Here is a 27,262-nt window from a genome sequence, read left to right as displayed (position 1 = left end):
CACAGTCGCCTCACAACGACCAAAACAACACGGAAGGCAGCCGTTACGGGTTATAAGTCCAGCTCAATTGGCATAGCGATTGAGCGCCACGGGTTGCCTTTGTCGGTGGGAGAGGTCATCGCATCTCACTGGACAGCTACCGCCCGCCTCAAACTGGGCAGCCCCTGGTCAGTAAGGTTCTGTCCCGCCACAGTCCACCTGTTTCAATGGGTGCTTGGAGCTCAGGGTCATTGCCCCAAAAGTGGACTGCAACACCGCACCAAACAGCACGACAAAAAAAAGGTACCAGCCCTTCATTTTGCAAGCTGGAACGTCAGAACTGTGTGTCCTGGCCTGTCGGAAGACCTTACACAAATCAATGATTCTCGGAAGACCGCCATCATTAACAATGAGCTCAGTAGACTCAATGTGGACATTGCAGCACTTCAGGAGACACGCCTCCCCGAGAGCTCATCTCTAAGAGAGCAAGACTACACCTTCTTTTGGCAGGGTAGGGACCCTGAAGAACCAAGACAGCATGGAGTGGGCTTCGCCATCAGAAACTCTTTGCTCAGCATGATAGAGCCACCTTCAAATGGCTCGGAACTCATACTGCCCATCCGACTGCTCACCACCTCTGGTCCAGTACACCTACTTAGCATCTATGCTCCAACACTCTGCTCCCCACCAGAAGCTAAAGACCAGTTCTACGAGGAACTCCATAACATCATTAGTAACATCCCCAATACCGAACACCTGTTCCTCCTGGGGGTCTTTAATGCCAGGGTTGGGGCCAACCATGACTCATGGCCCTCTGCCTTGGGCGCTATGGCATTGGAAGGATGAATGAGAATGGACAGAGACTGCTTGAGTTGTGTACCTATCATAACCTCTGCATCACCAACTCATTCTTTCATACTAAACCCTGTCACCAGGTTTCTTGGAGGCACCCAAGATCACGTCGTTGGCATGACCTCATTGTCACAAGGTGAGCCTCTTTAAACAACGTTCAAATCATACGCAGCTTCCACAGTGCGGGCTGCAACACCAACCACTCCCTGGTGTGCAGCAAGGTTAGACTCAAACCAACGAAGCTGCATCACTCCAAGCAGAAGGGCCACCCGCGCATCAACACTAGCAGAATTTCTTATCCACAGCTGTTACATAAGTTTCTAAATTCACTTGAAAAAGCCCTTCAAAACACTGCTACAGGGGATGCAGAGACCAAGTGGGCCCACATTAGAGACGCCATCTATGACTTAGCTATGACCACCTATGGCAAACGTGTGATGCAGAATGCAGACTGGTTTCAATCTCATAATGAAGAGCTGGAACCTGTCATAGCCGCTAAGCGCATTGCACTGTTGAACTACAAGAAAGCGAGTTAACATCCGTAGCACTGAAAGCAGCCAGAAGTACTGCACAAAACAGCCAGGCGCAGCGCAAATGACTACTGGCAACACCTATGCAGTCATTTTCAGCTGGCCTCCGACACCGGAAACATCAGATGGCATTAACAGAGTTTTTGGGCCAGCCATCAAGAAGATCGCCACCCCCCCCCCCCCCCCCCCCCGCCTCAAATCTAAATCAGGGGACACAATCACTGAACAACGCAAGCAGATGGACTGCTGGGTGGAACACTACCTAGAACTGTATTACAGGGAGAATGTTGCCACTGAGACCACCCTCAATGCAGCCCAGTCTCTGCCAGTCATGGATGAGCTGGACGTACAGCCAACAAAATCAGAACTCAGTGATGCCATTGATTCTCTAGCCAGCGGAAAAGCCCCTGGGAAGGATGGCAATACCCCTGAAAATCAAGAATGCCAAGCCTGCTATACTTTCAGCACTCTACGAACTGCTTTGCCTGTGCTGGGACAAGGGAGCAGTACCACAGGACATGCGCGATGCCAATATCATCACCCTCTATAAGAACAAGGGTGACCGCGGTACGGCCACAACTACCATGGAATCTCCCTGCTCAGCATAGTGGGGAAAGTCTTCGCTCGAGTCACTTTAAACAGGCTCCAGAAGCTGGCTGAGCGCGTCTACCCTGAAGCACAGTGTGGCTTTCGAGCAGAGAGATCCACCATTGACATGCTGTTCTCTCTTCGCCAGCTACAGGAGAAATGCCGCGAACAACAGATGCCCCCCTACATTGCTTTCATTGATCTCACCAAAGCCTTTGACTTCGTCAGCAGACGTGGTCTCTTCAGACTACTAGAAAAGATCGGATGTCCACCAAAGCTACTAAGTATCATCACCTCATTCCATGACAATATGAAAGGCACAATTCAGCATAGCGGCGCCTCATCAGACCCCTTTCCTATCCTGAGTGGCGTGAAACAGGGCTGTGTTCTCGCACCTACACTGTTTGGGATCTTCTTCTCACTGCTGCTCTCATATGCTTTCAAGTCTTCAGAAGAAGGAATTTTCCTCCACACAAGATCAGGTGGCAGGTTGTTCAACCTTGCCCGTCTTAGAGTGAAGACCAAAGTATGGAAAGTCCTCATCAGGGAACACCCCTTTGCTGACGATGCTGCTTTAACATCTCACACTGAAGAGTGTCTGCAGAGACTCATCGACAGGATTGCGGCTGCCTGCAACGAATTTGGCCTACCCATCAGCCTCAAGAAAGCGATCATGGGACAGGACGTAAGAAATGCTTCGTCCATCAATATCGGCGACCATACTCTGGAAGTGGTTCAAGAGTTCACCTACCTAGTATCAAATATCATCAGTAACCTGTCTCTCAATGCAGAAATCACAAGTGCATGGGAAAGGTGTCCGCTGCTATGTCCAGACTGGCCAAGAGAGTGTGGGAAAATGGCGCACTGACACGGAACACAAAAGTCTGCGTGTATCAAGCCTGTGTCCTCAGTACCTTGCTCTACGGCAGAGAGGCCTGGACAACGTATGTCAGCCAAGAGAGACGTCTCAATTCATTCCATCTTCGCTGCCTCCGTACAATCCTTGGCATCAGGCGACAGGACCGTATCTCCAACACAGAAGTCCTCGAGGCGGCCAACATCCCCAGCATATACACCCTACTGAGCCAGCAGCGCTTGAGATGGCTTGGCCATGTGAGCCGCATGGAAGATGGCAGGATCCCCAAAGACACATTGTACAGCGAGCTAGTCACTGGTATCAGACCCACCGGCCATCCATGTCTCCACTTTAAAGACGTCTGCAAATGCGACATGAAGTCCTGTGACATTGATCACAAGTCGTGGGAGTCAGTTGCCAGTGATTGCCAGAGCTGGTGGGCAGCCATAAAGGCAGGGCTAAAGTGTGGCGAGTCAAAGAGACTTAGCAGTTGGCAGGAAAAACAGACAGAAGCGCAAGGGGAGAGACAACTGTGAAACAGCCCCGACAACCAATTTTATCTGCAGCACCTGTGGTAGAATGTCAGTCTAGAATTGGCCTTTATCGCCACTCCAGGCGCTGCTTCACAAACCATTGACCACCTCCAGGCACTTACCCAATGTCTCTCGAGACAAGGAGGCCAACGAAGAATAAACCTTTATCCTTCCTCCCCCTACCCCACCCGCCACCTCCACTGCATATAAAAAAAAGCTAACGAATTACTTAAGCAGAACTGGAGGTGAATCCACTTGAAGTTTTCCTGCAGGCATAGCATTGTGCATGAGTGGAACTATTTTACTTCTGAAATGAGACTGTCAGTGTAATTCAAAACAAACCTTTTTAATCATAATTCACTGAACATTTCGGTGAGTGCACAGAACTATGCAAAAACAGCAGATCTTTTCTCAGTACAGCTGCAGCAGTACCAAGAGACATTATTTAGTGTTCATGGTTCCTGTAAAGGATATTGCATATTGAAATCTGATTACTCATTCACAGCAGCAGCAGAGAAGAAACTGGCTTTTTGCCAACAGATTAGTGTGATGTTTTGCAGTAAATACTGCAAATAAAATATTTTTATTTTCAGTTAAGATTATTTTAGTCATGCTTGGAAATAAGAAATTTACAATGAATATAAAATATGCTCCATTATAACAATCTAACAGAACTGGCAATCTCTACTGTGGATTGGTTGGTAATTGCTAAACTGTCATGTTGGGCCTAATACCTTTTTATGTTCCAAAGTACTCTCATGCTCCTCACTTCCTGTATGCTTGTCATGATAAACCACCAGAAATTCACCCTGCCAACACCTGATCAACAACTTGAATTTAATCATCCATTTCATAGATTTTTCTTTGCAGTTTTCTGATATAGCCTTTTTATATCTTTCCTATATTATTTATCTCGTCTTTCATTTTCATGATTTACCCTTTAAGCACTAAATGCTTTTTTGTTCAGTTTCAAATTTGATCAGATCTCCCCATTCATCCACAAAATGCCTAATCTTCGACATACTCTTTTTTTTTCTCCCCTTACTGGAATGCACATGATTTGTATCCCTTCCATCTCATTTTGTTTATATATGGTCTCATTTACCTCTTTCCTTCTATTTAATCTGAGCAAAGTCTTTTGTTTCATTACTACGTTTTAAAACAATCCTTAATTAATTTAACAAGGCAAAAATGGCTCTATTAATGGAATTATTCCATCACTGATATTTATTGCCTGTTGAATAGCATTCACAAGGCACGGACTCAATTTAATCTGTGGTAAGTACAGACTGGATAGGAAACCACTCTTCACTGTGTTGGAGATGAGCTTTTCTCATTACAAACCTGTCTTTACTGCACTGTGTTCCTATCTAGACATTACCAAAAGAAAAATGAATTTTCAGAATTCAATAACTTGAGCTTTCTTCTGTTCTCCTATAGTACATGGAAAATGTGAATGAGGTGGAACTTAATTCATGCAGTGACAAAAAGAGTTCAGAAGTAGTTTTTAATCCAAATAAATATATTTTGTACTTTATATAATACAAATATACACGAGATTGCAGCATTTTGTTTTATCCATTTTTGAAACAGAAAAGGCATTGAATCAAAAAACATTTTATGGTAGCATGCGACACAGTGTAAAAGATTTTAATAGTAAATAGAAAGATTCATACTTTAGATTAAAAGGCCTCCAGTTACAAACAACACATTGTAATGAGAAATGCCTTACATAGATCCTTGGTAAAAACATTAGTCAGTTTCCAGTTCAAGTTCAATGTTGGAGCATACCATGTGCAACTGTAATGTGAATGTAAACTGGTCTGGGGCTTGCTTGGTGTATTTTAGTTGCTTAAATACTGAATGCAAGATTCCTTTTGACTATTGCAACATTGTATCAACTTTAAAATCAAAAAACTTTCCAAAGAATTTAGTGTGCAAAATCAAGAATGAAATTTTGTATATATTGCTGCCTTTAAAAACAAAAAAGTGCTCTGTAGGCAGCAATTGTATGATAAAAAGCCACAGCTGAAAATTCATTAAGTGTTTACCAACAGTGCAAAACAAATTTTGCATCTGTATTATACTCCACTTAATTCACAACATACACCAGAACCAATACAAAAGGTGAGTACAAAATAAATCAAAGCTGGCATTATTTGGACAATGATTTGTCAGCCCTGTTCTTCTAACAAATATATACTCTTGCTCATTTTGGTTTACAACTTCAGAAACAAAAATACATAAAGCTTCGTGTTTAAAAGCAAAACTATATTGTGAAAATGCCTAAGAAATTGTATAAATTTAGCAAATACAAATTAGTGAAGCATTTTCATGTGAAATAAAATACAGTAAGATAGCAAAGTTTAGCATTGCAAACCTTGATAACAATTCACAGTAACACTGGATTTTTCAATCACAATGGGTAATTTTACAAACCAACTGTTCAACATCCTTAAGAACAGGTAAGTTCACAGGATTTTGACAAAGGTACTGGAAATTAGGATAAAATAATTCTAAACTGAAGATTGGCAGTGTTTTAGGGGCATATAAAAACAGTACTGATTCAAATTACAGTATTAAGCATTTCCAAAATATCAAACAGGAAATGAAGTGGGGGAAAAACACATTAAAATCAGCAGTAGGTGCCAGAGAAAATACAACTCAGAGGGCTGGAAGGGAAGAGAAAAATGTGTATTTTCCTGTACCAATTAAAGCAATTTATTTCTTACTACAATTAAACATCAGTAATTCTTAACACAGTTTAACTCATATAAGTTGAAGAGATAGGCAAGAGCTGGAAAATCTTAAACAGAATGATACGAGGTACAAATCACTGGAGATTCACTGCCAGGCATCCACATTGTCATGCCGGCCCCCACCTCCAAAGCAGGAGGCCTATTAATTTCGCCACATGGACATTAAATTTCAAACTGTTGAAGTGAAGAACGGACTTGCTTTTAAAAATTGCCAGATCTTGGCTGGAAAGACATTTGCATATTAATGGAGAGTGTTTGGAAGGACAAAGCAGCCATTCCCTGACACATTCAACCCTCAATGGACTTTTGATCACCAGACGTTGAAGGTGGGGGAGTTTGCATTCCAAATTAACTGCTAAGATGGCCGAATGCACAGACATGGTCAAGCCAGCTAGTCACATGACTAACCTGCTGGGCAACCTGAGTTTTTTGAATTTGTACAGTTTGGGCAAAAAGCAGAATGCTCCTGGACTGAAGATCTCTCCTGGCTGGTTTGCCACAGCCCCTCCTGTCTGCCTGCTCCCATCCCTTTCTCACAAGCCTCTGAATCTATGGAAGACACATGAACCCCAAGAGAGAAAAGTGTCCTACAGCGAACAAGGTTTAAGAAGAATACTGGACTCCAATAAAAAGCAAGATCTACCTACAATCAAGGACTCTACAGTGAGCTCGAAGAACCGTAACATCTCTTCAGATATTGCCTCAAACCTTTCCACTTTATTTTTCTTCTGCTCTTTTGTCTGTTTGCATGTGTATTGCATGCTAGCGTGGGTGCGTCAAGTATCCATAGGCATTAACCAAATTAGAGTTTAAGTTCAAGTTTAATAAAATTCAACTTCTCTTCTTTAAACCTAAGAAAGCCTGTTTGTGCTGGTTTCTTTGCCTTATAATTGGAAAGCAGTAAACAAGGATTCAACAAGGGGGAGTTAAAAACAGTGCGTTTAAAAATAAAATCCAGTTATGGGACCCCTAGACACCTTTATCACCTGGTCGTAACATAGTGATGGCAGAGCGTGTTGAAATTATGTTCATTTTTAAAATCAAAAAGCTTCACAGGCATAATTAGTGACAGAAAATTAATCCTTGTCCTTTGAAATTTAGAATTTAATATCACGTAAGACTGCCATTCCCACCTATATTTACATCAATTAAGCAGATCCAATTGTAATAAAATTGCAAACTGGTGTGAATACATAAATGCTAAAGTCAGTGTTAAAAATCTTAAGGAATTTCTTCAGCAGATATTGTTTACCAAAAAGTCTAAAGGCAATACAACAGTTACAAATGCAAAATATATCCAAGAGGGGTTCAGTCTCGAGAAGTCATGAAATAGCATGCAAGGATGTGGGTATTCTACCAAAATTATAAACCATATGGTATCTTTTTAAACTCAACTAACCAAAGATATACTTGGCAGTGGACAAGCAATGAGTGATCTATTGGAAGAAAGTGGTTGGGACAGAAAACTCAAAACATGTGTGGAATCCAATCTGTATTCATGTAGCTAACAATTTACTCAAGTGGTACTGAATAATTGCAGGCCCAGCTGAAAATAAAAAAAATTAAGATCAATTATGCCTCCATAAAAAGGCTGCAACTAGTAAAATATGGTTTTGTAATAAGCAAGCTGTTCTGATAATGTGAGAAAAGGCAGTGCCCAGAGTAGTACTGAAATTGTTAAGATTTTAATCCATTCCTAATGTGATTTGGTGGAACTCACTTGCAAAAGAAGGTGATTCACTTCAGTACTAGCAAACTGGAGTGGAAACAGAAAGTGTGATCAGTTTTCTACTCTTACATTTATAGCTAGTGATCTGTTAGAAAGCTTGTGTGTTGAGTAAGTGAAAACTGTATCAGGGCTTTATTACACCATTCTTGAGCAGCCTGCCAAAGCTCACTGATTCGATTCACTTGAGCACCCAGTTGAATGAGATCCAAATGAGTCATCAGGTATGGTGGAACTGTAAACCATGGGTCATTCCCGCCCTCTGAACTGGAAGCAAAGATGGCAAGAAAGTTGCACTCTTGATGGCAATAATGACTCAGAATTTGCATTTGCAGAGATTCGACAGCAAACTGGCAGTGCTCGCTGTCAGTACCCATCCGAAACTGAACACAACTTAAGAAATTAAACACAAGTGCAGATGAGCGTGGAGATCCTCCATTTGTGGTCTGTCATTCATTGCTCTGCCATAGGCTGCACTGTGGATCATCCCTCACCCACCAACTCCCCGCTATCTCTCCACCCACCCCCCCACCACCCTCCAATCCAGAGCCAAATCAGCAAAATCAATTGATCCAATGAGAATATCCCCTTTTTCCACACTCATATCGCTACTAAAAACCCCATAAAAAGTCACACCTTGTTGAATGAGATGTAACTGGGTTTTTACTGGCGATCCGTGTAATAACCACTGCTGAACTGATCTGCCCTAAAACGTGTAGTTATTAAAAATTAATTAAAATGGGAACTTTTAATTATTTAACAATCTAATTTCATTTTTTAAAATGTTTGTTCATGGTATTTCAGCTTCTACCTTAACCCCATGAGTATATGCCAATCTTTATTTCACACACTGTAAAAAAATTTTAAAAAGTGATTTGATCATTAATGCTTTTCATTTCCTGGTTGGCTCTAAAAATTCTTTAATGTGATTGGCTGCTTGAATAGCTCAATAACATCACTGCAGCTCCACCCTGGGAATCCCTATTAAAGAATGCTACAATCAATTGCACATTGAGGAGGTAAAGTTCTTGCCATAGAGATTGCTAGATCTCTCAGCCAGGCTTTCTTTGAGGTCAGGAGTGAGCACCCTCGCTTCGCCACTGACTGCAAAATCCAGGGCAATGCTAATATTGAGTAATAAGCTTTCTTAACTTGTGACACTAGTAGTGTCCTATCAAACTTTCCCAAATCAAATAGCACATTTTCCTACTGCGCACAACTTGCAGTGACACAGTTAGCCCCAAAGATTAATACAAGCAACTTCCCTGTGCTTCTAAAAATGGCATTAGGAATGAGATCATCTGGAGGGGATAGCTTGGTAACATTTGTGCAGTGTATCAACAGTATTGTAAAAGCAGAGAATGACAGAAGTTCAATCCAGAGTGCATCATACTACATATGCTGATAAAACATGTGGACAGAACTCTCAGAACATAGATCTTCAAACCTTCCTCCAAGCAGTGCAAATGGACTGTGTGCCACCCACTCAATTGAAACAACCAATACAAGGTAAATTTCCATATACACAGCCCTGTCAATCTTCAGAATTGCACTATGAAATTTTATGTCCCAGATCTGCCACTCTTGGCTTCTTGCAATGGATAGTTCTGTTCTGTGAACTTGCATTTACTAGCAGTGACTGACTCTGCTGAAAGGCATTTTATACAGTACACCTACAGCACTGAGAAGATTTTCCAATCAACATTGCTTGGTTTCAACTACAACGGAGGTGAAAAGGCAGTTTAACTCATTTCTTAGTCCTTTGAGAGTGCATTTTCTTGACTGTAGGTTTCTTTCTCGATTTACATGGGAAGGAATGACTCACTGTTCAGTTTAATTATACAATTCTAAAGATATTATTTTGGCTCTGATTGAACTTCAAAAAGGTTTTCCATATATAGATTAGATCAAAAAGGTAACACTGATACCAACATCAGTTTTTGAAAACACATTTGGAATGCAGCTATAAACCCCATCAAGACAATATCACAGTGATCGAAGCCGTTGTCGGGTCACAAATACTAATACACGGCGAATGGCAATAAGGCGATCTTTGAGTGAGGTCATTGAGAGAACAGCCAGTTGAGCACGACTTTCTAAAGGTAATACAGCTAACAGCCACCAACACCAGGCAGGACCATTTTGACTTGACTGTAATTAAAAGCACAACAGTTAAAATATGTCTTTGTGCTCAAGTGCTATCAGTTTCAAACCCTATGCTATAAAGAATAGAAAGATGTTCCATGCCAATTACTTCTTTACCTTGGATCTTAGATATGTCCTGCGATAGTATCTATGAGGAGGTACAAATGGTTGGAATATACAATTCACACTTTATACTGGACATGCAAAAGTTTCGCAGTAGGAACGGAGACAAAAAAACTTCCACCAAGTTCACTTTATTCTCTTTTAAAGTCATGAAATCCTTCTACCTCAGCCACCTGTTTTAAGGTCTCCAATCAATGCTAAAATCATTCAGTTGATTGTTAGAGGGTGTTTGACAAGGTAACTTTGTTGCCTTCTTCCTGTAGCCAAAATTAGAAATTCAGCAACACAGATCCAGATTTTGTAGCAAGAATTTTGTGGCACTTACCGTTATTAAGGAGTAAATTGGACAGCAACTTCTGGCATTTAAACTTAAACTCAAAAACTTGGAAGTTGCTGTCAGGAGATACCCTGCTCCTCCGAGTATGCTGCAACAGTACCTCATCAATACACTCAGCATTGAAATCAATGCAATGACATTAAGTTACTGTTCTTACACATCAGTTCCCCACTAAAGATGCCAGAAAATGTTCGGCTAGTGCATTCAGCAGTAAGTGAATATTTAACAGCTGACAAATGATAAATACAGACAAACATTATGTTCCTTAAAAGTTAATCTTAGAAGTGTTGAGTCTCATTCCTACAGAAATTAGCATTGGAGATTTTTTTTTAAAAATGTGTCTCATTGCCATCTGTCTTTCCAAATCTTCATTTCACTTTCTGTAGATGTTTTAAAATGTAATTTATACTTCCAGCTTTAGACTCTGCATGTCTCAGTGAGGGATTTCCAATCTAATTGGTTGAACAGCTTTGCTTTTTTTTTTTTAAAAACCTCGCACAGGCATCAGACCCACGTAGAAGGTGCCGTGCTGGATCAAATGGCAGACCAGAGTAAGTTTACGCTCAAAACGGGTATGGTAGCATAGTGTTTCATTACTGGACTAATAATCCAGGGACAAGAATTCAAATCCCACAATGGCAGCTAGCAAATTTAACTTTATAAATAGTGACCATGAAACTACCAGATTGTCATAAAAACCCCATCTGGTACACTGATGTCTTTTTAGGGAAGAAAATCTGCTCTTCTTATCTGGTCTGGCCTACATAAGACTCCAGACCCACAGCAATGTAGTTGATTCTTAACTGCACTCTGAAATGGCCCAGCAAGCGACTCAGTTGCACCAAACCACTACAAAAAACTATAAGAATAAAACCAGACAGAGCACGCTGTATTGACGATGTAAGCCGTGGACATGGCAAAAGCACACCTTGCCCAGTCAACCCTGCAAAATGCTTCTCCTGGAAACTTATGCCAAAATTGGGAGAGCTGTCCCACAGACTAATCAAGCAACATCCTTACAGCCATACTCAGAATCACAGCTTTCAGCAAACATCCCATACTCCTCCATCACTGTCCCTGGTTATGTCCTTCTCACCAACAAGCCAGAGCCACCAGAGGTGGCAGCACAGTGGTATACTATGAGGGAATGGCCATGTGAATTCTCAACATTGACCCTGGACCCCATGAAGTCTCATGGCATCAGGTGAAAAATGGGCAATGAAACCTGTGGCTGTTTACCTATTGCTCTCCCTCAGCTGATAAATCAATACCACATGCATGAAGCACTGAGGGTTGCAAGGGCACAAAAATGCACTCTGGGTGGGGGACTTCAAAGTCCAAATAAATAAAGCTGCCAGACTTGGCCTGTGGCAGATGGCGAGAGAACCAACATGAGGGAAAAACCTACTGCTGCAACCTCACCAACTGTCACAGATGCATCTGTCCATGACAGTATTGGTAGGAGTGACCACTTCACAGTCCTTGTGAAGATGAATTTCCATCTTCACATGAAGGACACCCTCCAGTGCATTGTGTGCACAATGCTAAATGGGATATATTCAGAACAGATTCAGCAGCTCAAAACTGGGCATCCATGAGGTGCTGTGGGCCATCAACAGAATTGTATTCCACCAAAATCTACAACCTGATGGCCCAGCATAGCCCTCACTCTATCATTACCAACCAGGCAGGAGACCAACCCTGGCTCAATGAGCAGTGCAGAAGAGCATGCTAGGAGCAGCACCAGGCATAACTAAAAATGAGGTTATAACTTGTTGTCCTGCGTTACAGCTTCACCTTTCAGTAGAATCAACTGCTATATAGACGGAGTTAAGCGAGCCCACAACCAATAGATCACATCAAAGCTCTGCAGTCCTGTCACAACCAATCATGAATGGTGGTGGACAATTTAAGGAACGGGAGGAGGCAGCTCCATCAACATTCCCATTCTCAATGATGACAGAGTCCAGCACTTTTGCAGTCAATTTCCACTCGAAATGCCGAATAGACGATCCACCTCTGCCTCTTCCTGAGGTCCCCTGCACGTAATCATCAATAAAGAGCTCAGCACACTGGACCCCGAAGGCATCCTGGCTGTAGTGCTCAAGACTTGTGCTCCGGAACTAGCCGTACCTCTAGCCAAGCTGTTTCAGTGCAGCTCCAACACTGGTAACTAGCAAAGTGGGAAATTACCCAATTATCCTTCCACAAAAATCAGAACAAAATGAAATTTTTCCAAGTACCATTCCATCAGTCTACTCTCAATCAGCAAAGTGATGGAAGAGGTTGTCGACAGTACTATTAAGTGGCACTTACTCAGCAATAACCTTCTCAGTTTGGGTTCTTCCAGGGTAACTTGGCTCCAGACCTCATTATCGTCTTGGTCCAAACAGACAAAACATGGAAAAAAAAAACTTAATTCCAGAAGTGAGGGAATAATGATTACTCTTGACCTCAAGGGTAGCATTTGACCACGTGCAGCATCAAAAAGCCCATGTAAAATTGAATTGATTGGTAATCAGGGGGAAAATTCTCCAGTGGCTGACATCATATCCAGCACAAAGGAAGATGGCTGTGGTGGTTGGAGGCCAATCATCACAGCTCCAGGACAGGGTCCTAGGTGTAACCATCTTCATCAATAACCTTCCCTCCAACATAAGGTCAGAAGTGGAGATGTTTGCTGATGATTGCAGTGTTCAGTTCCATTTGCAAATCAGATGATGAAGCAGTCTGTGCCCGCATGCCATACAAGTGCCAGGCTAGCCACCTCACTTTGGCACTCAATGATATTACTATTACCAAATCACCATCATCATCTTGGGGTCAGCTTTGACCATAAACTTAGCTGAACCATATGCAAATACTTGTGGCTACAAGAGCAGGTCAGAGGCTAGGTATTCTGTGGTGAGTAACTCATCTCCTGACTGCTCAGTCTTCCCATCATCTACAAGGCACAAGTCAAGATTGTGAAGGAATACCCTCCACTTACCAGCAACACTCTAAGCTCAACACCATCCTAGACAAAGCAGCCTGCTCAATTGCCATCCTACACATCATCTGAAACATTCATTCCCTCCACCACTGTCGCAATGATAGCAGTGTGTACAATCTACAAAATGTATTGCAGCAACTCACCAAGGCTCTTTTGGCAGCACTTTCCAAACCTGGGACCTCTACTACCTAGAAGAACAAGGGCAGCAGGGGTATGGGAACACCACAACCTGCAAATTCCCAAAGTCACATACCATCCTGACTTGGAATTATATCGCCATTCCTTCACTGTCACTGGGTCAAAATCCTGCAACTCCCTAACAGCACTGTTGGTGTACCTACACCACATGGACAGCAGCAGTTCAGAGCGGTGGCTCACCACCACCATCTCAAGGGCAATTAGGGATAGATAATAAATACTGGCCTTGACAGCACTTGTATCATAAAAACAAACTTTTTAAAAGCCCGAGAAAACTTCATGGGCAACTGTCAGCGAGGTGAATGGCGAAAGCCTTTCCTTTGCCACTGGCTGCAAAATCCAGGCCACTGGCTAGGTTCGAAAAGTATTTGGTATCCCGCTATTCTGTGGTGCTCTAATGTGCTACACCATCCCATGTTTTATTTACTTCAAGAAAGAAACTGCTTTGTAACTCATCAACTGTCAGTGCAACACAGTTGTATTATGAAATGATTGTGGACCTCCATCACCTTCATTAGCTTAAATGAATGCACAATACTATGCTGCACAATCACATTTACCTGAGGTATTGCCTCCTTTCCAGGCATTGGTCCAAAATGATTCAGAATTTGAGTTCTCATATTGTCCTTGAGGGAACTGAACCAAGTGAAAGCTTGGTCATATACTGAGTCAGACAGACAGACAAGTTCATTATACTCCTCTCCTTCCACCTGTTGGAATCAGAAAAATTAACCAATCTTAAAAAAGGTAGGAATAACTTTTGGTAACATTTGACTTAAAAGCATATTTTGCACAATGAAATTAGTAGCTACATCAGTTTCAAAATGTTCAACCTGTAGCTATATTGGAACTCATTAGTGTATCCCAATTTAGAGAAACGGTTTATATCATGCAACTTAATCTTACTGTCCAGTCCCAAGATATAGTAAAAAAAAAGCACTTCACCGAGCAAAAAAAAAAATCAATGTCTCTAGTCATGTATAATTTCTGCAAAAATATAAAGCATACTCCAGTTGAGCTGTGGAACACACTCATTTATTGAAAAATCTGTCGTCAGACTTATCCCAAAAAAATTTACAGCTGGGATTTCACCAATTTCCTCAGTTTAATAAAATGGAATACTATAGGCTGAATATTTATAGAAACTGCTGTATAGCAAAAGCAATTCTCAATGAGAGAAGAGATGCTTAACTCTAGAATTATCCATTTGAAAGTCATCACAAAATTCCTACTTCAGATTGATGCAAAACAAAAATGAAAGCAAGTAAAATCCATTAGGGTGGTGTTTCCATTAGTTTTGCACCCAGGTTCCAGCACAATTGGCCAAACCAACAGAAAAGATTGGGGAATTTTAAGTGCAAGTGAGTTACACCCATGTTTTTCACTGGTTCAAGATTCAAATTATCTGGATTAACCCTGCCCACAAAACTGGTTATGCCCCTAGCTTGAAATTGCAGGATCCCGCTCATTCTATTAGGCACACAGGTACTAATAGGCACATTTTAAAAGTTTTTCCATATCAAATAATATTTAATTTACTGAGAAGTCCACACTAATGACAATTATTAAATAGTGACTAAAAAAAAAACTATACGGAACTATCAGTGATTTTAATCAAGTGACTTACAGGTGGAGGACTGTGTGGTAGCTTAAGGGGATTAAATAATTATAGGGACAAAGAGCATCCTTTGTAAGCAGGATCAAGTTTTCCACATAGTATGTTGCCTACCTAGTGCCAAGGTGAGGGATATCTTGAACTGGTTTGAAAGGATGTTGGAGAGGGAGGGGAAGGAATTAGTCGTTGTGATCCATGTTGGGGCCAACATCATAGGGAAGAGCAGACAAGCAGTCCTGTTGGACAGTAGTCAGAACTAGGAGCTAAATTGAACACAACCTCGTGTTATAATCTCTGGATTACTACCCGAGCCACTTGCAAATTGGCACAGGGATAAGCAGATTTGGGAGGTGAACATGTGTCTGAAGGAGTGGTACAAGAAAGAGGATTCCATTTCATGGAACAGTGGCATCAGTACTGGAACAAGAAGGAACTGAACCACTGAGATAGGCTCCACCTGTACCAGGATGGGGGCCAGCTTCCGAGCAGTAAAGATAAATAGGGCAATTATAAGGACTTTAAAATAGTAAATGGGAGGAGTTGGGGGTGGGGAGGAGTTGGGGGTGGGGAGGAGTAGGAAGGGCTCAGGTGGAACAGTTAGTATAAACTAATAGTTCAAAAACAAACGAATGGAAGAGAGTAGAGTAACTGCCAAGAATTGTGCTTTAGGTACTACATGTAGGAAAGAAACTAAAAAGATGTACAGTGATTAAACTGGGAAAGAGAAATAAGAAATGAGAGAGTAAAACAGGACATCAGAAAGATAGTCGAGGGAATGTGGCCCAAATAAATGTTCTTTATACAAATGTGTAAAATATAGGAACAAATTCAACAAATTGCAGGAGCAAATTCAACTTGCATGACATGGTAACCATTACTGAAATATGCCTGCAAGACAATCAGGACTGGTAACTTAAAGGGCCAAGTTTGCTCACAATGCAACCACTAGGTGATGCAGTACTGGAACATGTGAAAATGCATCATCCATGTACAGGGAGGTTAAAACCTCCCTGTACATGGATGACGTCGCTGTCTTCTGCTCAGATCCGCTGTCCGTGCGCAGACTGATGACCATCTGCGACCAGTTCGAACTGGCCTCGGGAGCCAAAGTTAACCACGGCAAGAGCGAGGCCATGTTCTTTGGCAACTGGGCTGACCGATCCTTTGTCCCCTTCACCGTCAGGTCAGATTACCTGAAGGTGCTGGGGATATGGTTCGGAAGGGCCGGGGCGTGCACCAAAACATGGGAGGAGCGAGTAGCCAAGGTACAACAAAAGTTGGGCATGTGGGGGCAGCGATCTCTCTCCATTGTGGGCAAGAACCTGGTCATCAGGTGCGAGGCGCTCACGTTGTTGCTCTACGTGGCGCAGGTCTGGCCCATACCCCACTCCTGCGCCGTGGCAGTCACCCGAGCCATTTTCCGCTTCGTCTGGGGATGTAAAATGGACCGGGTCCGAGGGACACGATGTTCAAATCTCTGGACAAGGGTGGGAAAAATGTACCCAACATGGCCCTCATCCTGATGACCACTTTCGTGTGCGGCTGCATCAAGCTGTGTGTAGATCCCCAGTACGCAAACTCCAAGTGTCACTACGTGCTGAGGTTCTATCTGTCCCCGGTGTTGCGAAGGATGGGCCTGGTCACATTGCCGCGGAACGCTCCATGCAGTTGGGCGGTGCCGTACCACCTATCCTTCGTGGAGCAGTTTCTGCGGGAAAACAACTTTGACCACCGGTCCATCAGGCAGTGGTCTGCACGGAATGTCCTCAAGGCCCTACGGGAAAAGGAAACGGTGGATCCTGTCGGATGGTTCCCCGAGCAGACCGTCAAAGTCATTTGGCGGAATGCCTCATCACCAGAACTTTCAAACAAGCACCAAGACATAGCTTGGCTGGTGGTGAGAAGGGCCTTCCCCGTCAGATCCTTCATGCACACCCGAAGTCTCGCCCCCTCCGCACAGTGCCCCCGCGTTGACTGTGGTGGGGAAGAGACGGTCGCACACCTCCTCCTGGAATGTGCCTTTGCAAAGCAGGTGTGGAAAGAGATGCAGTGGTTTTTGTCAAGGTTCATCCCAAGCAGCTCTGTAACACAGGAGTCTGTGCTCTACGGGCTGTTCCCAGGGACGCACACCGAGACAAACATCAACTGCTGCTGGAGGACTATCAATTTGGTGAAAGACGCCCTTTGGTCTGCCCGAAACTTGCTGGTCTTCCAGCGCAAAGAGTTGTCCACCACCGAATGTTGCAGACTGGCACATTCCAAGGTCCAGGACTACGTGCTGAGGGACACACTAAAGCTTGGGGCAGCCGCAGCAAAGGCTCAATGGGGAAAGACCACAGTGTAAGGTCCCCCCACCAAGCTGGACTGAGGGGCTGGATCCATGGGAAACCCCTCGAACTGTATCGTTAATATTCTCAATTGCTGTAAATGTAAAACTGTAATTGACATGACAATTGTGAAACGGAAGGGTTGGGAAGAAACTCATGACAGTATTGAAGGAAACTGATCTCCCTTGCAATGTTTGTATTTTTTGGTGCTGTTTGGAAACTGTTTGGCAATGTAATTTTTACAGATTTTTATGAATAAAGTATATTTTGGAAATAAAAAAAATAAAAAATGTGAAAATGCATCTATCAGGCAGTGGTCTGCACGGAATGTCCTCAAGACCCTACGGGAAAAGGAGATGGTGAATCCTGTCGGATGGCTCCCCAAGCAGACCGCCAAAGTCATTTGGTGGAATGCCTCATCACCAGAACTTTCAAACAAGCACCAAGATGTAGCTTGGCTGGTGGTGAGAAGAGCCCTCCCCGTCAGATCCTTCCTGCACGCCCGAAGTCTCGCCCACTCCGCACAATGCCCCCGCGGTGGCTGTGGTGGGGAAGAGACGGTTGCCCACCTCCTCCTGGAATGTGTCTTTGCAAAGCAGGTGTGGAAAGAGATGCAGTGGTTTTTGTCGAGGTTCATCCCAAGCAGCTCTAACACAGGAGTCTGTGCTCTACAGGCTGTTCCCAGGGACGCACACCGAGACCAAAATCAACTGCTGCTGGAAGACTATCAATTCGGTGAAAAACACCCTTTGGTCTGCCCGAAACTTGCTGGTCTTCCAGCGCAAAGAGTTGCCTACGACCGAATGTTGCAGACTGGCACATTCCAAGGTCCAGGACTACGCGCTGAGGGACGCACTAAAGCTTGGCGCAGCCGCGGCAAAGGCTCAATGGGGAAAGACCACAGTGTAAGGTCCCCCCACCAAGCTGAACTGAGGGGCTGGATCCATGGGAAACCCCTTGAACTGTATCGGGAAAATTTTCATTTGCTGTAAAATGTAAAAATGTAATTGGCATGACAATTGTGAAATGGAAGGGTTGTGAGGCAACTCATGATTGTAATGAAGCAAACGGATCTCCTTTGCACTGTTTGTATATTTTGACTTGGTGCTGTTTGAAACTGGTAATTCAATTTTTACAGTTTTTTATGAATAAAGTATATTTTGGAAATAAAAACAAAAAATGTGAAAATGCAGCTTCATCGACAGGAATACTGTCTGACATCTAGGGCAGCTGCCAGTAATAAAAATGGCGCTGCTCACTTTGAGACAAAGAATTAATTGAACCCAAACCCCACCACCCCTCAATGGCCACGATTGTCGCCTCCACATCTCCCCCCAACCAACAGTACCCCTCTCCCTCCCACCACTTGCTCCCCACCTTGCCACCTGGAGAAGCAGGGAAGGGAAGCAGCAACCACGGGAGGGAGTGAGGGAGGTACGGTTTTTGGGGGGGGTGGGGGAAAAGAAAGAGAGGAGGAGGAATGGTGGCGATTGCGGCCATTGAGGGGTGAGGCAACAGGAATGTAATTACGCCTGACGTCATTATATAGTGATGTCAACACGCATGCACAGACTCATACTGGCAAGCTGGCAAATGTTCGGACGCACTGATGACATCGGTGATTGCTCTGCATTGTCAGCAGGCACCAGGTTATATCAGGAAAGATAGGGGAAACGAGGGGAGAAATGTAGCCTTAGTGATTAAGGCTGAAATCACTTCAAATGATTAGAGGATCTAATGAGTGGTAAGCAGACAGTAGAGACTTTGGAGTAGAATTAAGAAATAGAAGAGGAATTAAGACATTAATAGTTGTTTATAGGCCCCCTGAAAGCAGTTATGAAGTGGTAGATTGCATAAATGCAGAGATAAATGCATGCAACATAGACAAAGTAGTTTTAATGGGGCTTTTAACGTTTATATAGATTGACAAGCAGACTAGCACATATCAGAACGGTAGTGAATTTCTTGAGTGCCTGGGATAGTTTCCTGCAATATGTCCTAGAACCGACAAGTGAGCATGTCATATTAGATTCAGTAATGAGTCAGCGTTCGTTAACAGCCTAGCAGTGCGTGAACATTTATCTAATAGCAATTATATAATTGAGTTTAACTTTTGTGTTTGAAAAGAAGAAACCCAAAACAGCTACCAAATCTGTTAATGGGTAAAATGACAGGTGATCAGTAGAAGGTGTTCGAAAAGGAATTTGTGAAACAGAACCAGTTGTATCCCTAAGGAGCAAGAGTTCCACTTGCCAAATAAAAGACAGCCATAGACTAAAAAGAGGTAAGAGACAATTTAAAACTGCAAATGTGCAAAATTAGCACAGATCCTGGCGCACTGGAAAGGTACAAGAGCAGCAAAGGGTGACAAAAGATGGCAGGAGCTACAAAAAGGGAGAATGAAAAGGAACCTGTAAGGGATATCAAAATAAATTAATACTTTTATAATTACATTTGGAAAAAGCAATGTGAGCCCCTTGAAAACTGATGGTGATATCAACAATAAGGAAATAGTGGACATGTTGAATATTAACTTTGCATCAGTATCTACAGTAGAGGAAGAGGTCAACATTCCACACATCCCAATGAAACCAAAATTGAATCGGGGACAAGGACTCAGTAAAAAATTAACATAAGCAAAATAACAGTAAATAAGAAAATAATGGCACTAAAGAACAACACATCCCCAGGACCAGATGGTTTCCATCCCAGGGTTTTAAAGGAAGTAAGTGTGAACATTAGCAAATTATAGTTAAGGCATCTGCAAAGTTCTCAATTGGGAACTGATCCTTTTGACTGGAAAGTTGCATGTTGCTCTACTGTTTAGGAAATTTTTAAAAAGGGGAAAACGAGGGAATTACAGAACAGTTAGTCTAACATCTGCTGTCAGGAAATCATTAGAGTTTATAACTAAGGATAGGGTGACTGAACACCTTGACAATTTTCAGCTGATCAGAGAAAGCCAGCATGGATTTGTGCAGGGTAGGTCTTGCCTGACCAACCTGATTCAATTTTTTGAAGAGGTGACTAAAGTAGTGGACAGGGGAATGTCTACGCATGTTATTTTTATGGACTTCAAGGGGGCATTTGGAAAGCGACTGTTAGCTAGAGTTGACCAGGTTAGGTAATCGACTGAGTGGCAAGAGGCTCAATAAGGATAATTGACAAGTACTCAACTGTTAGGATATGACTAATGATGTCCCACAACGATCTGTGTTACAGCCTAAACTATTCATTAACGACTTAGGTGATGAGATATTCAAATTTGTCAATGCTATAAAGATGGGCAGCATTTTAAGCAGTGTAATTTTATGATCCATCTACAAAGAGATGTGGATAGATTAAGTGAACGGGCAACACTGTGGCAAACTGACTTCACTGTAAACAAAGGTGAGGTCTTCCACTTTGGACACAAAAAAGGATAGAACAGAGTACTTACTAAATGGTGAAAAGCTAGGACCAGAGAAGGTCCAAAGAGTCCAAATGAGGAAATGGCAAAGGTGCTGAATAAATATCTAGTGTCTGTCTATACAGAAATAGAGAGTAACCAAGGAACTAATAAGAGTGAGGAATTTAAATTATCAAAAGGGAAAAGAAATTGGAGAAAGTTAAGGGATTAAAAGCAGACAAATCCCCAGGACTAATGGCCTAGGGTTCTAAAAGAGGTTACTGCAGAGATAGTGGATGCACTGGTTATGATTTTCCAAAATTCTCTAGATTCTAGAATGGTCCCAGCAGATCGAAAGCTAGCAAATATACCACTATTCAGGAAAGGAGGGAGGGGGAGAAATCAGGGAACTACAGACTAGTTAGCCTGACATCTGGCATCAGGAAAATGCTGGAATCTATTAAGGAAGACTTAATAATGCGCTTAGAAAATCTCAGTATGATCAGACAAAGTCAACCCGGTTTTACAAAAGGGAAATGGTGTTTGACAAATTTATAGAGCTATTTTTTTTTTCTTGTTTATTTTAGAGATACAGCACTGAAACAGGCCCTTCGGCCCACCGAGTCTGTGCCGACCATCAACCACCCATTTATACTAATCCTACACTAATCCCATATTCCTACCACATCCCCATCTGTCCCTATATTCCCCTACCACCTACCTATACTAGGGGCAATTTATAATGGCCAATTTACCGACCAACCTGCAAGTCTTTTGGCTTGTGGGGGGAAACCGGAGCACCTGGAGAAAACCCACGCAGAGGATGTAATTAATAGGGTAGATAAAATGGAACCAGTAGATGCAGTATACTTGGATTTCCAAAAGCATTTGATAAAGGTGCCACACAAAAGGTTAATACACAAGATGAGGGCTTACGGAGCTAAGAGTATTAGCATGGACGGAGGATTGGTTATTAGACAGGAAGCAGAGAGTAGGGATAAAATGGGGCATTTTCATGTTGGCAGGCTGTAACTAGTGGAATGAATAATAGCAATTTACAGCATGGAAGGAGGCCATTCAGCCCACTGTGTCCATGCTGGCCAACAAGAAGCCAACCAGCCCAATCCCACTTTCCAGCTCTTGGTCTGTAGCCTTGTAGATTACGGTACTTGAAGTACATATCCAAGTACTTTTTAAATGGTGCATGTTTCTGCCTCTATCACTCTTTCAGTCTGTCAGTTGCAGATCCCCACCATACGCTGCATGAAAAAAAACTTCCCCTTGAATCTTCCCCTTGAACATTTTACCCAAAATCTACACCCCCTCGTTATCGACCCCCCCAAACAAGGGGAATAGGGCCTTCCTATCCACTATCTAGAGTACTGAATTTTATACATTTTAATTAGGTCTCCTCTCAGCCTTCTCTGTTCCAAGAAAACAAACCTAGCCTATCCAATCTATCCTCATAACTAAATCAAGTCCAGGAAACATCCTTGCAAATCTCTTCTGTACATGTTCTAGTGCAATGACATCATTCCTCTAGTGCAGTGACCAGAACTGCACACAGTACTCCAGCTGTGGCCTAACTCGTATTTTATATAGTTCCAGCATAACCTCCCAGCTCTTATTATGCTATGCCTTGGTTAATAAAGACACGTATCCCATTTGCCTGCTCATCTAGCCACCTTCAGGGATCTGCGGATATCCACTGCATCTGGTTAGCATCTTTCCATCTACGAAAGGTGATAGACATGCAACAAACAATCCATTTAGGCGGGGTGTCTTCTCTTAGTGCATGTTTGTTGATGGCTGTGAAGGCCAATCCTCGAGAGGCAGGTTCTTCCACAAGTGCTGCACATGAAGCTGCCAACTGGCGTTGAGTTATTGTTTTTGACCAAGTTGCTGTAGCAACTGGTCATCGTGCACACAAGTCCGCAGGATGTATCACCATTTCCCTCTTTTGCCAGTCAGGGACTCCCAGGTGCGATAGTTGACATTTAGGGCCTTCATGTCACGCTTGCAAGCATCCTTAAAGTGGAGCTTTGGGCACCCCACTGGTCATCTGGCCCCGACACTCCAAGGTCTCTCTGCACTTCTCAAAATCCTACCATTTATTGTGTATTCCCTTTCCTTCCTGTGCTGTGGCCTCAGCTACTTACAATTATATTAATGACTTAGACAGAGAGACTGAGGGCAATGTATCCAAGTTTGTTGATACAAAATTAGGTGGAAATGTAAATTGTGAGGAGGACACAGGCTCCAAAGAGATAAACAGGTTAAGTGAGTGGACAAGGTGGCAGGTGGAGTATAATATGGGGAAGTGTAAGGTTATTCATTTTGATAGTAATAGAAATATTTTTAAAAGGTGCGAAACTTTTAAATATGTTATTCACAGAGACTTGGACATACTCGTACAAGGAACACAAAGTTAACATGCAGGTACAGCAAGCAATTAGGAAGGCAATAAAGGCCAGCATGCCATTTGCAAGGGAATTGCAGTACATGAATGAGGAAGTCTTACTATAATTGTATTGGACTTTGTTGAGACCAAACCTGAAGTACTGTGCACAGTTTTGGTCTCCATATCGAAGGAGAAAAATACTTGCTTTGGAGCAAGATTCCACTAGATTGGTTCCTTGGACGAGAGGGCTTTCCTACAATGAACAACTGAGTAAATGGGGCCTATGATTCTTCTAAATTCCAGACAGTAGAGGTGCTCTCATTGAAACATACAAGATTCTGAAGGGACTTGACAGGGGAGATACAGAGGTTGTTTCCCCTCTCTAGGAAATCTAAAACATAGGGGCACAGCCTCAGGAGAAGTGGTCAACAATTTAGGACTGAAATTAGGAGAAATTTCTTCACTTGGAGAGTTGTGAATCTTTGGAATTGTCTACCCCAGAGGGCTGTGGATGCTCCATCATTAGGTATATTCAAGATTGAGATCAATAGGTTTTTGAATGTGCAGGCAATCGAGATATGGGAAGCGGGCTGGAAAGGGGACTTGAGGAAGATCAGCCATGATCGTACTGAATGGTGGAGCAGGCTTGAGGGGCTAAATGATCCATTCCTGCTCCTATTGCTTAGGAGTTTTGGGGATCCAGGTACATAGATCATTAAAATTTCATGAATGGGTACAGAAAATAATCAAAGCAGCTAATGGAATGCTGGCCTTTATAGCTAGAGGACGAGAATACAAGTGGCTCGTGATCTGCTTCAGCTGTACAAAGCCCTGGTTAGACCACACCTGGAGTACTGTCAACAATTGCAGGCATCACACCATAGAAGGATATAGCGACCTTGGAAGCAGCACAGATTTACTAGAATGATACCTGGACTCAAAGGTTCACATTACACGTGGAGATTACACAAACTAGGGCTGTAATCCCGAGGATTTAGAAGGTTAAGGGGTGATTTGATGGTAGTTTTCAAGACATTAAGGGGAACAGATAGGGTAGGTAAAGAGAAATTATATCCACTGGATGGGGAGTCTAGAACTCAGGGCCTAGCCTAAAAATTAGATGCAGACCATTCAGGAGTGAAATCAGGAAACTTCTACACACAAAGGGTGGCAGAATTTCAAATTCTCTTCCAAAAACAGCAATTGATGCTAGATCAATTGTTAATTTTAGAACGGAGATTGATAATACCTTTGGGTAACAAAAAATCTAAGGGACATGGGGCAAAGGTATAGGGTTAGAACAAAGAACAAAGAACATTACAGCACAGGAACAGGCCCTTCGGCCCTCCAAGCCTGCACCGATCCAGATCCTCTATCTAAACATGACGCCTATTTTCTAAGGGTCTGTATCTCTTTACTTCCTGCCCATTCATGTATCTGTCTAGATACATCTTAAAAGACGCTATCGTGCCCGCGTCTACCAACTCCGCTGGCAATGCGTTCCAGGCACCAACCACCCTCTGCGTAAAGAACTTTCCATGCATATCCCCTCTAAACTTTTCCCCTCTCACTTTGAACTCGTGACCCCTAGTAATTGAATCCCCCACTCTGGGAAAAAGCTTCTTGCTATCCAACCTGTCTATACCTCTCATGATTTTGTACACCTCAATCAGGTCCCCCCTCAACCTCCGTCTTTTTAATGAAAATAATCCGAATCTACTCAACCTCTCTTCATAGCTAGCGCCCTCCATACCAGGCAACATCCTGGTGAACCTCCTCTGCACCTTCTCCAAAGCATCTACATCCTTTTGGTAATGTGGCGACCAGAACTGCACGCAGTATTCCAAATGTGGCCGAACCAAAGTCCTATACAACTGTAACATGACCTGCCAACTCTTGTACTCAATAGCCCGTCCGATGAAGGAAAGCATGCCGTATGCCTTCTTGACCACTCTATTGACCTGCGTTGCCACCTTGAGGGAACAATGGACCTGAACTCCCAAATCTCTCTGTACATCAATTTTCCCCAGGACGTTTCCATTTACTGTATAGTTCACTCTTGAATTGGATCTTCCAAAATGCATCACCTCGCATTTGCCCTGATTGAACTCCATCTGCCATTTCTCTGCCCAACTCTCCAGTCTATCTATATTCTGCTGTATTCTCCGACAGTCCCCTTCACTATCTGCTACTCCACCAATCTTAGTGTCATCTGCAAACTTGCTAATCAGACCACCTATACTTTCCTCCAAATCATTTATGTATATCACAAACAACAGTGGTCCCAGCACGGATCCCTGTGGAACACCACTGGTCACACATTTCCATTTTGAGAAACTCCCTTCCACTGCTACTCTCTGTCTCCTGTTGCCCAGCCAGTTCTTTATCCATCTAGCTAGTACACCATGGACCCCATGTGCCTTCACTTTCTCCATCAGCCTACCAAGGGGAACCTTATCAAACACCTTACTGAAGTCCATGTATATGACATCTACAGCCCTTCCCTCATCAATCAACTTTGTCACTTCCTCAAAGAATTCTATTAAGTTGGTAAGACATGACCTTCCCTGCACAAAACCATGTTGCCCATCACTGATAAGCCCATTTTCTTCCAAATGGGAATAGATCCTATCCCTCAGTAACTTCTCCAGCAGCTTCCCTACCACTGACGTCAGGCTCATCGGTCTATAATTACCTGGATTATCCCTGCTACCCTTCTTAAACAAGGGGACAACATTAGCAATTCTCCAGTCCTCCGGGACCTCACCCGTGTTTAAGGATGCTGCAAAGATATTTCCTCTCTCGCTTCCCACAGTAACCTGGGATAGATCCCATCCGGACCTGGGAACTTGTCCACCTTGATGCCTTTTAGAATACCCAACACTTCCTCCATCCTTATGCCGACTTGACCTAGAGTAATCAAACATCTGTTCCTAACCTCAACATCCGTCATGTCCCTCTCCTCGGTGAATACCGATGCAAAGTACTCGTTTAGAATTTCACCCATTTTCTCTGACTCCACGCATAACTTTCCTCCTTTGTCCTTGAGTGGGCCAATCCTTTCTCTAGTTACCCTCTTGCTCCTTATATATGAATAAAAGGCTTTGGGATTTTCCTTCACCCTGTTTGCTAAAGATATTTCATGACCCCTTTTAGCCCTCTTAATTCCTCATTTCAGATTGGTCCTACATTCCCGATATTCTTTCAAAGCTTTGTCTTTCTTCAGCCTCCTAGACCTTATGTATGCTTCCTTTTTCCTCTTAGCTAGTCTCACAATTTCACCTGTCATCCATGGTTCCCTAATCTTGCCATTTCTATCCCTCATTTTCACAGGAACATGTCTCTCCTGCACGCTAATCAACCTCTCTTTAAAAGCCTCCCACATATCAAATGTGGATTTACCTTCAAACAGCTGCTCCCAATCTACATTCCCCAGCTCCTGCTGAATTTTGGTATAGTTGGCCTTCCTCCAATTTAGCACTCTTCCTTTCGGACCACTCTCGTCTTTGTCCATGAGTATTCTAAAACTTACGGAATTGTGATCACTATTCCCAAAGTAGTCCCCTACTGAAACTTCAACCACCTGGCCGGGCTCATTCCCCAACACCAGGTTAGGTTGCAGATCAGCCATGATCTCAGTGAATGGCAGGGCAGGCTCAAGGGGCGAAATGGCTAACTCCTTTTCCTGTCATCAAAAATGCTCATAAACCCATTTTCAGCAGCATTAATTAGAACTGCACCAGGTTACCATGCTCAACTGCATCATGGAATACTTTTTAATGGAAAGGAAAAAAATACATGCTATTATGCTGCCTGATTGCGCTAGTTCATGGAAAATTTTAAGTTTGTGATTATGCAAATGAACTTTAGCAGAAACTTGAACTGGAACCCAACCAGCACAATTTCATACAGT

The 27,262-nt window shown here is 42.9% G+C and overlaps 1 protein-coding gene across 2 annotated transcripts in view; it reads right to left on the bottom strand.

Moving 5' to 3' along the window:
• Window positions 1–4,862: 4,862 nt before the first annotated feature.
• lonrf2 (LON peptidase N-terminal domain and ring finger 2) overlaps window positions 4,863–27,262 on the bottom strand; it is a 65,686-nt gene continuing 43,286 nt past the window's right edge. For both annotated transcript variants that reach the window (XM_068033884.1, XM_068033883.1), the window contains exons 11-12: window positions 14,179–14,328; window positions 4,863–9,974 (exon numbers count right to left, since the gene is read on the bottom strand). In XM_068033884.1, the coding sequence (XP_067889985.1) occupies window positions 9,810–9,974; window positions 14,179–14,328 (315 nt within the window). In that variant the 3' untranslated portion in view covers window positions 4,863–9,809. The remainder of the gene's footprint in view (window positions 9,975–14,178; window positions 14,329–27,262) is intronic.

This window comes from Heterodontus francisci, chromosome 6 (assembly GCF_036365525.1).
Source record: "Heterodontus francisci isolate sHetFra1 chromosome 6, sHetFra1.hap1, whole genome shotgun sequence".
Taxonomy (NCBI): Eukaryota; Metazoa; Chordata; class Chondrichthyes; order Heterodontiformes; family Heterodontidae; genus Heterodontus; species Heterodontus francisci.
This window is presented reverse-complemented; position numbering and strand designations above follow the sequence as displayed.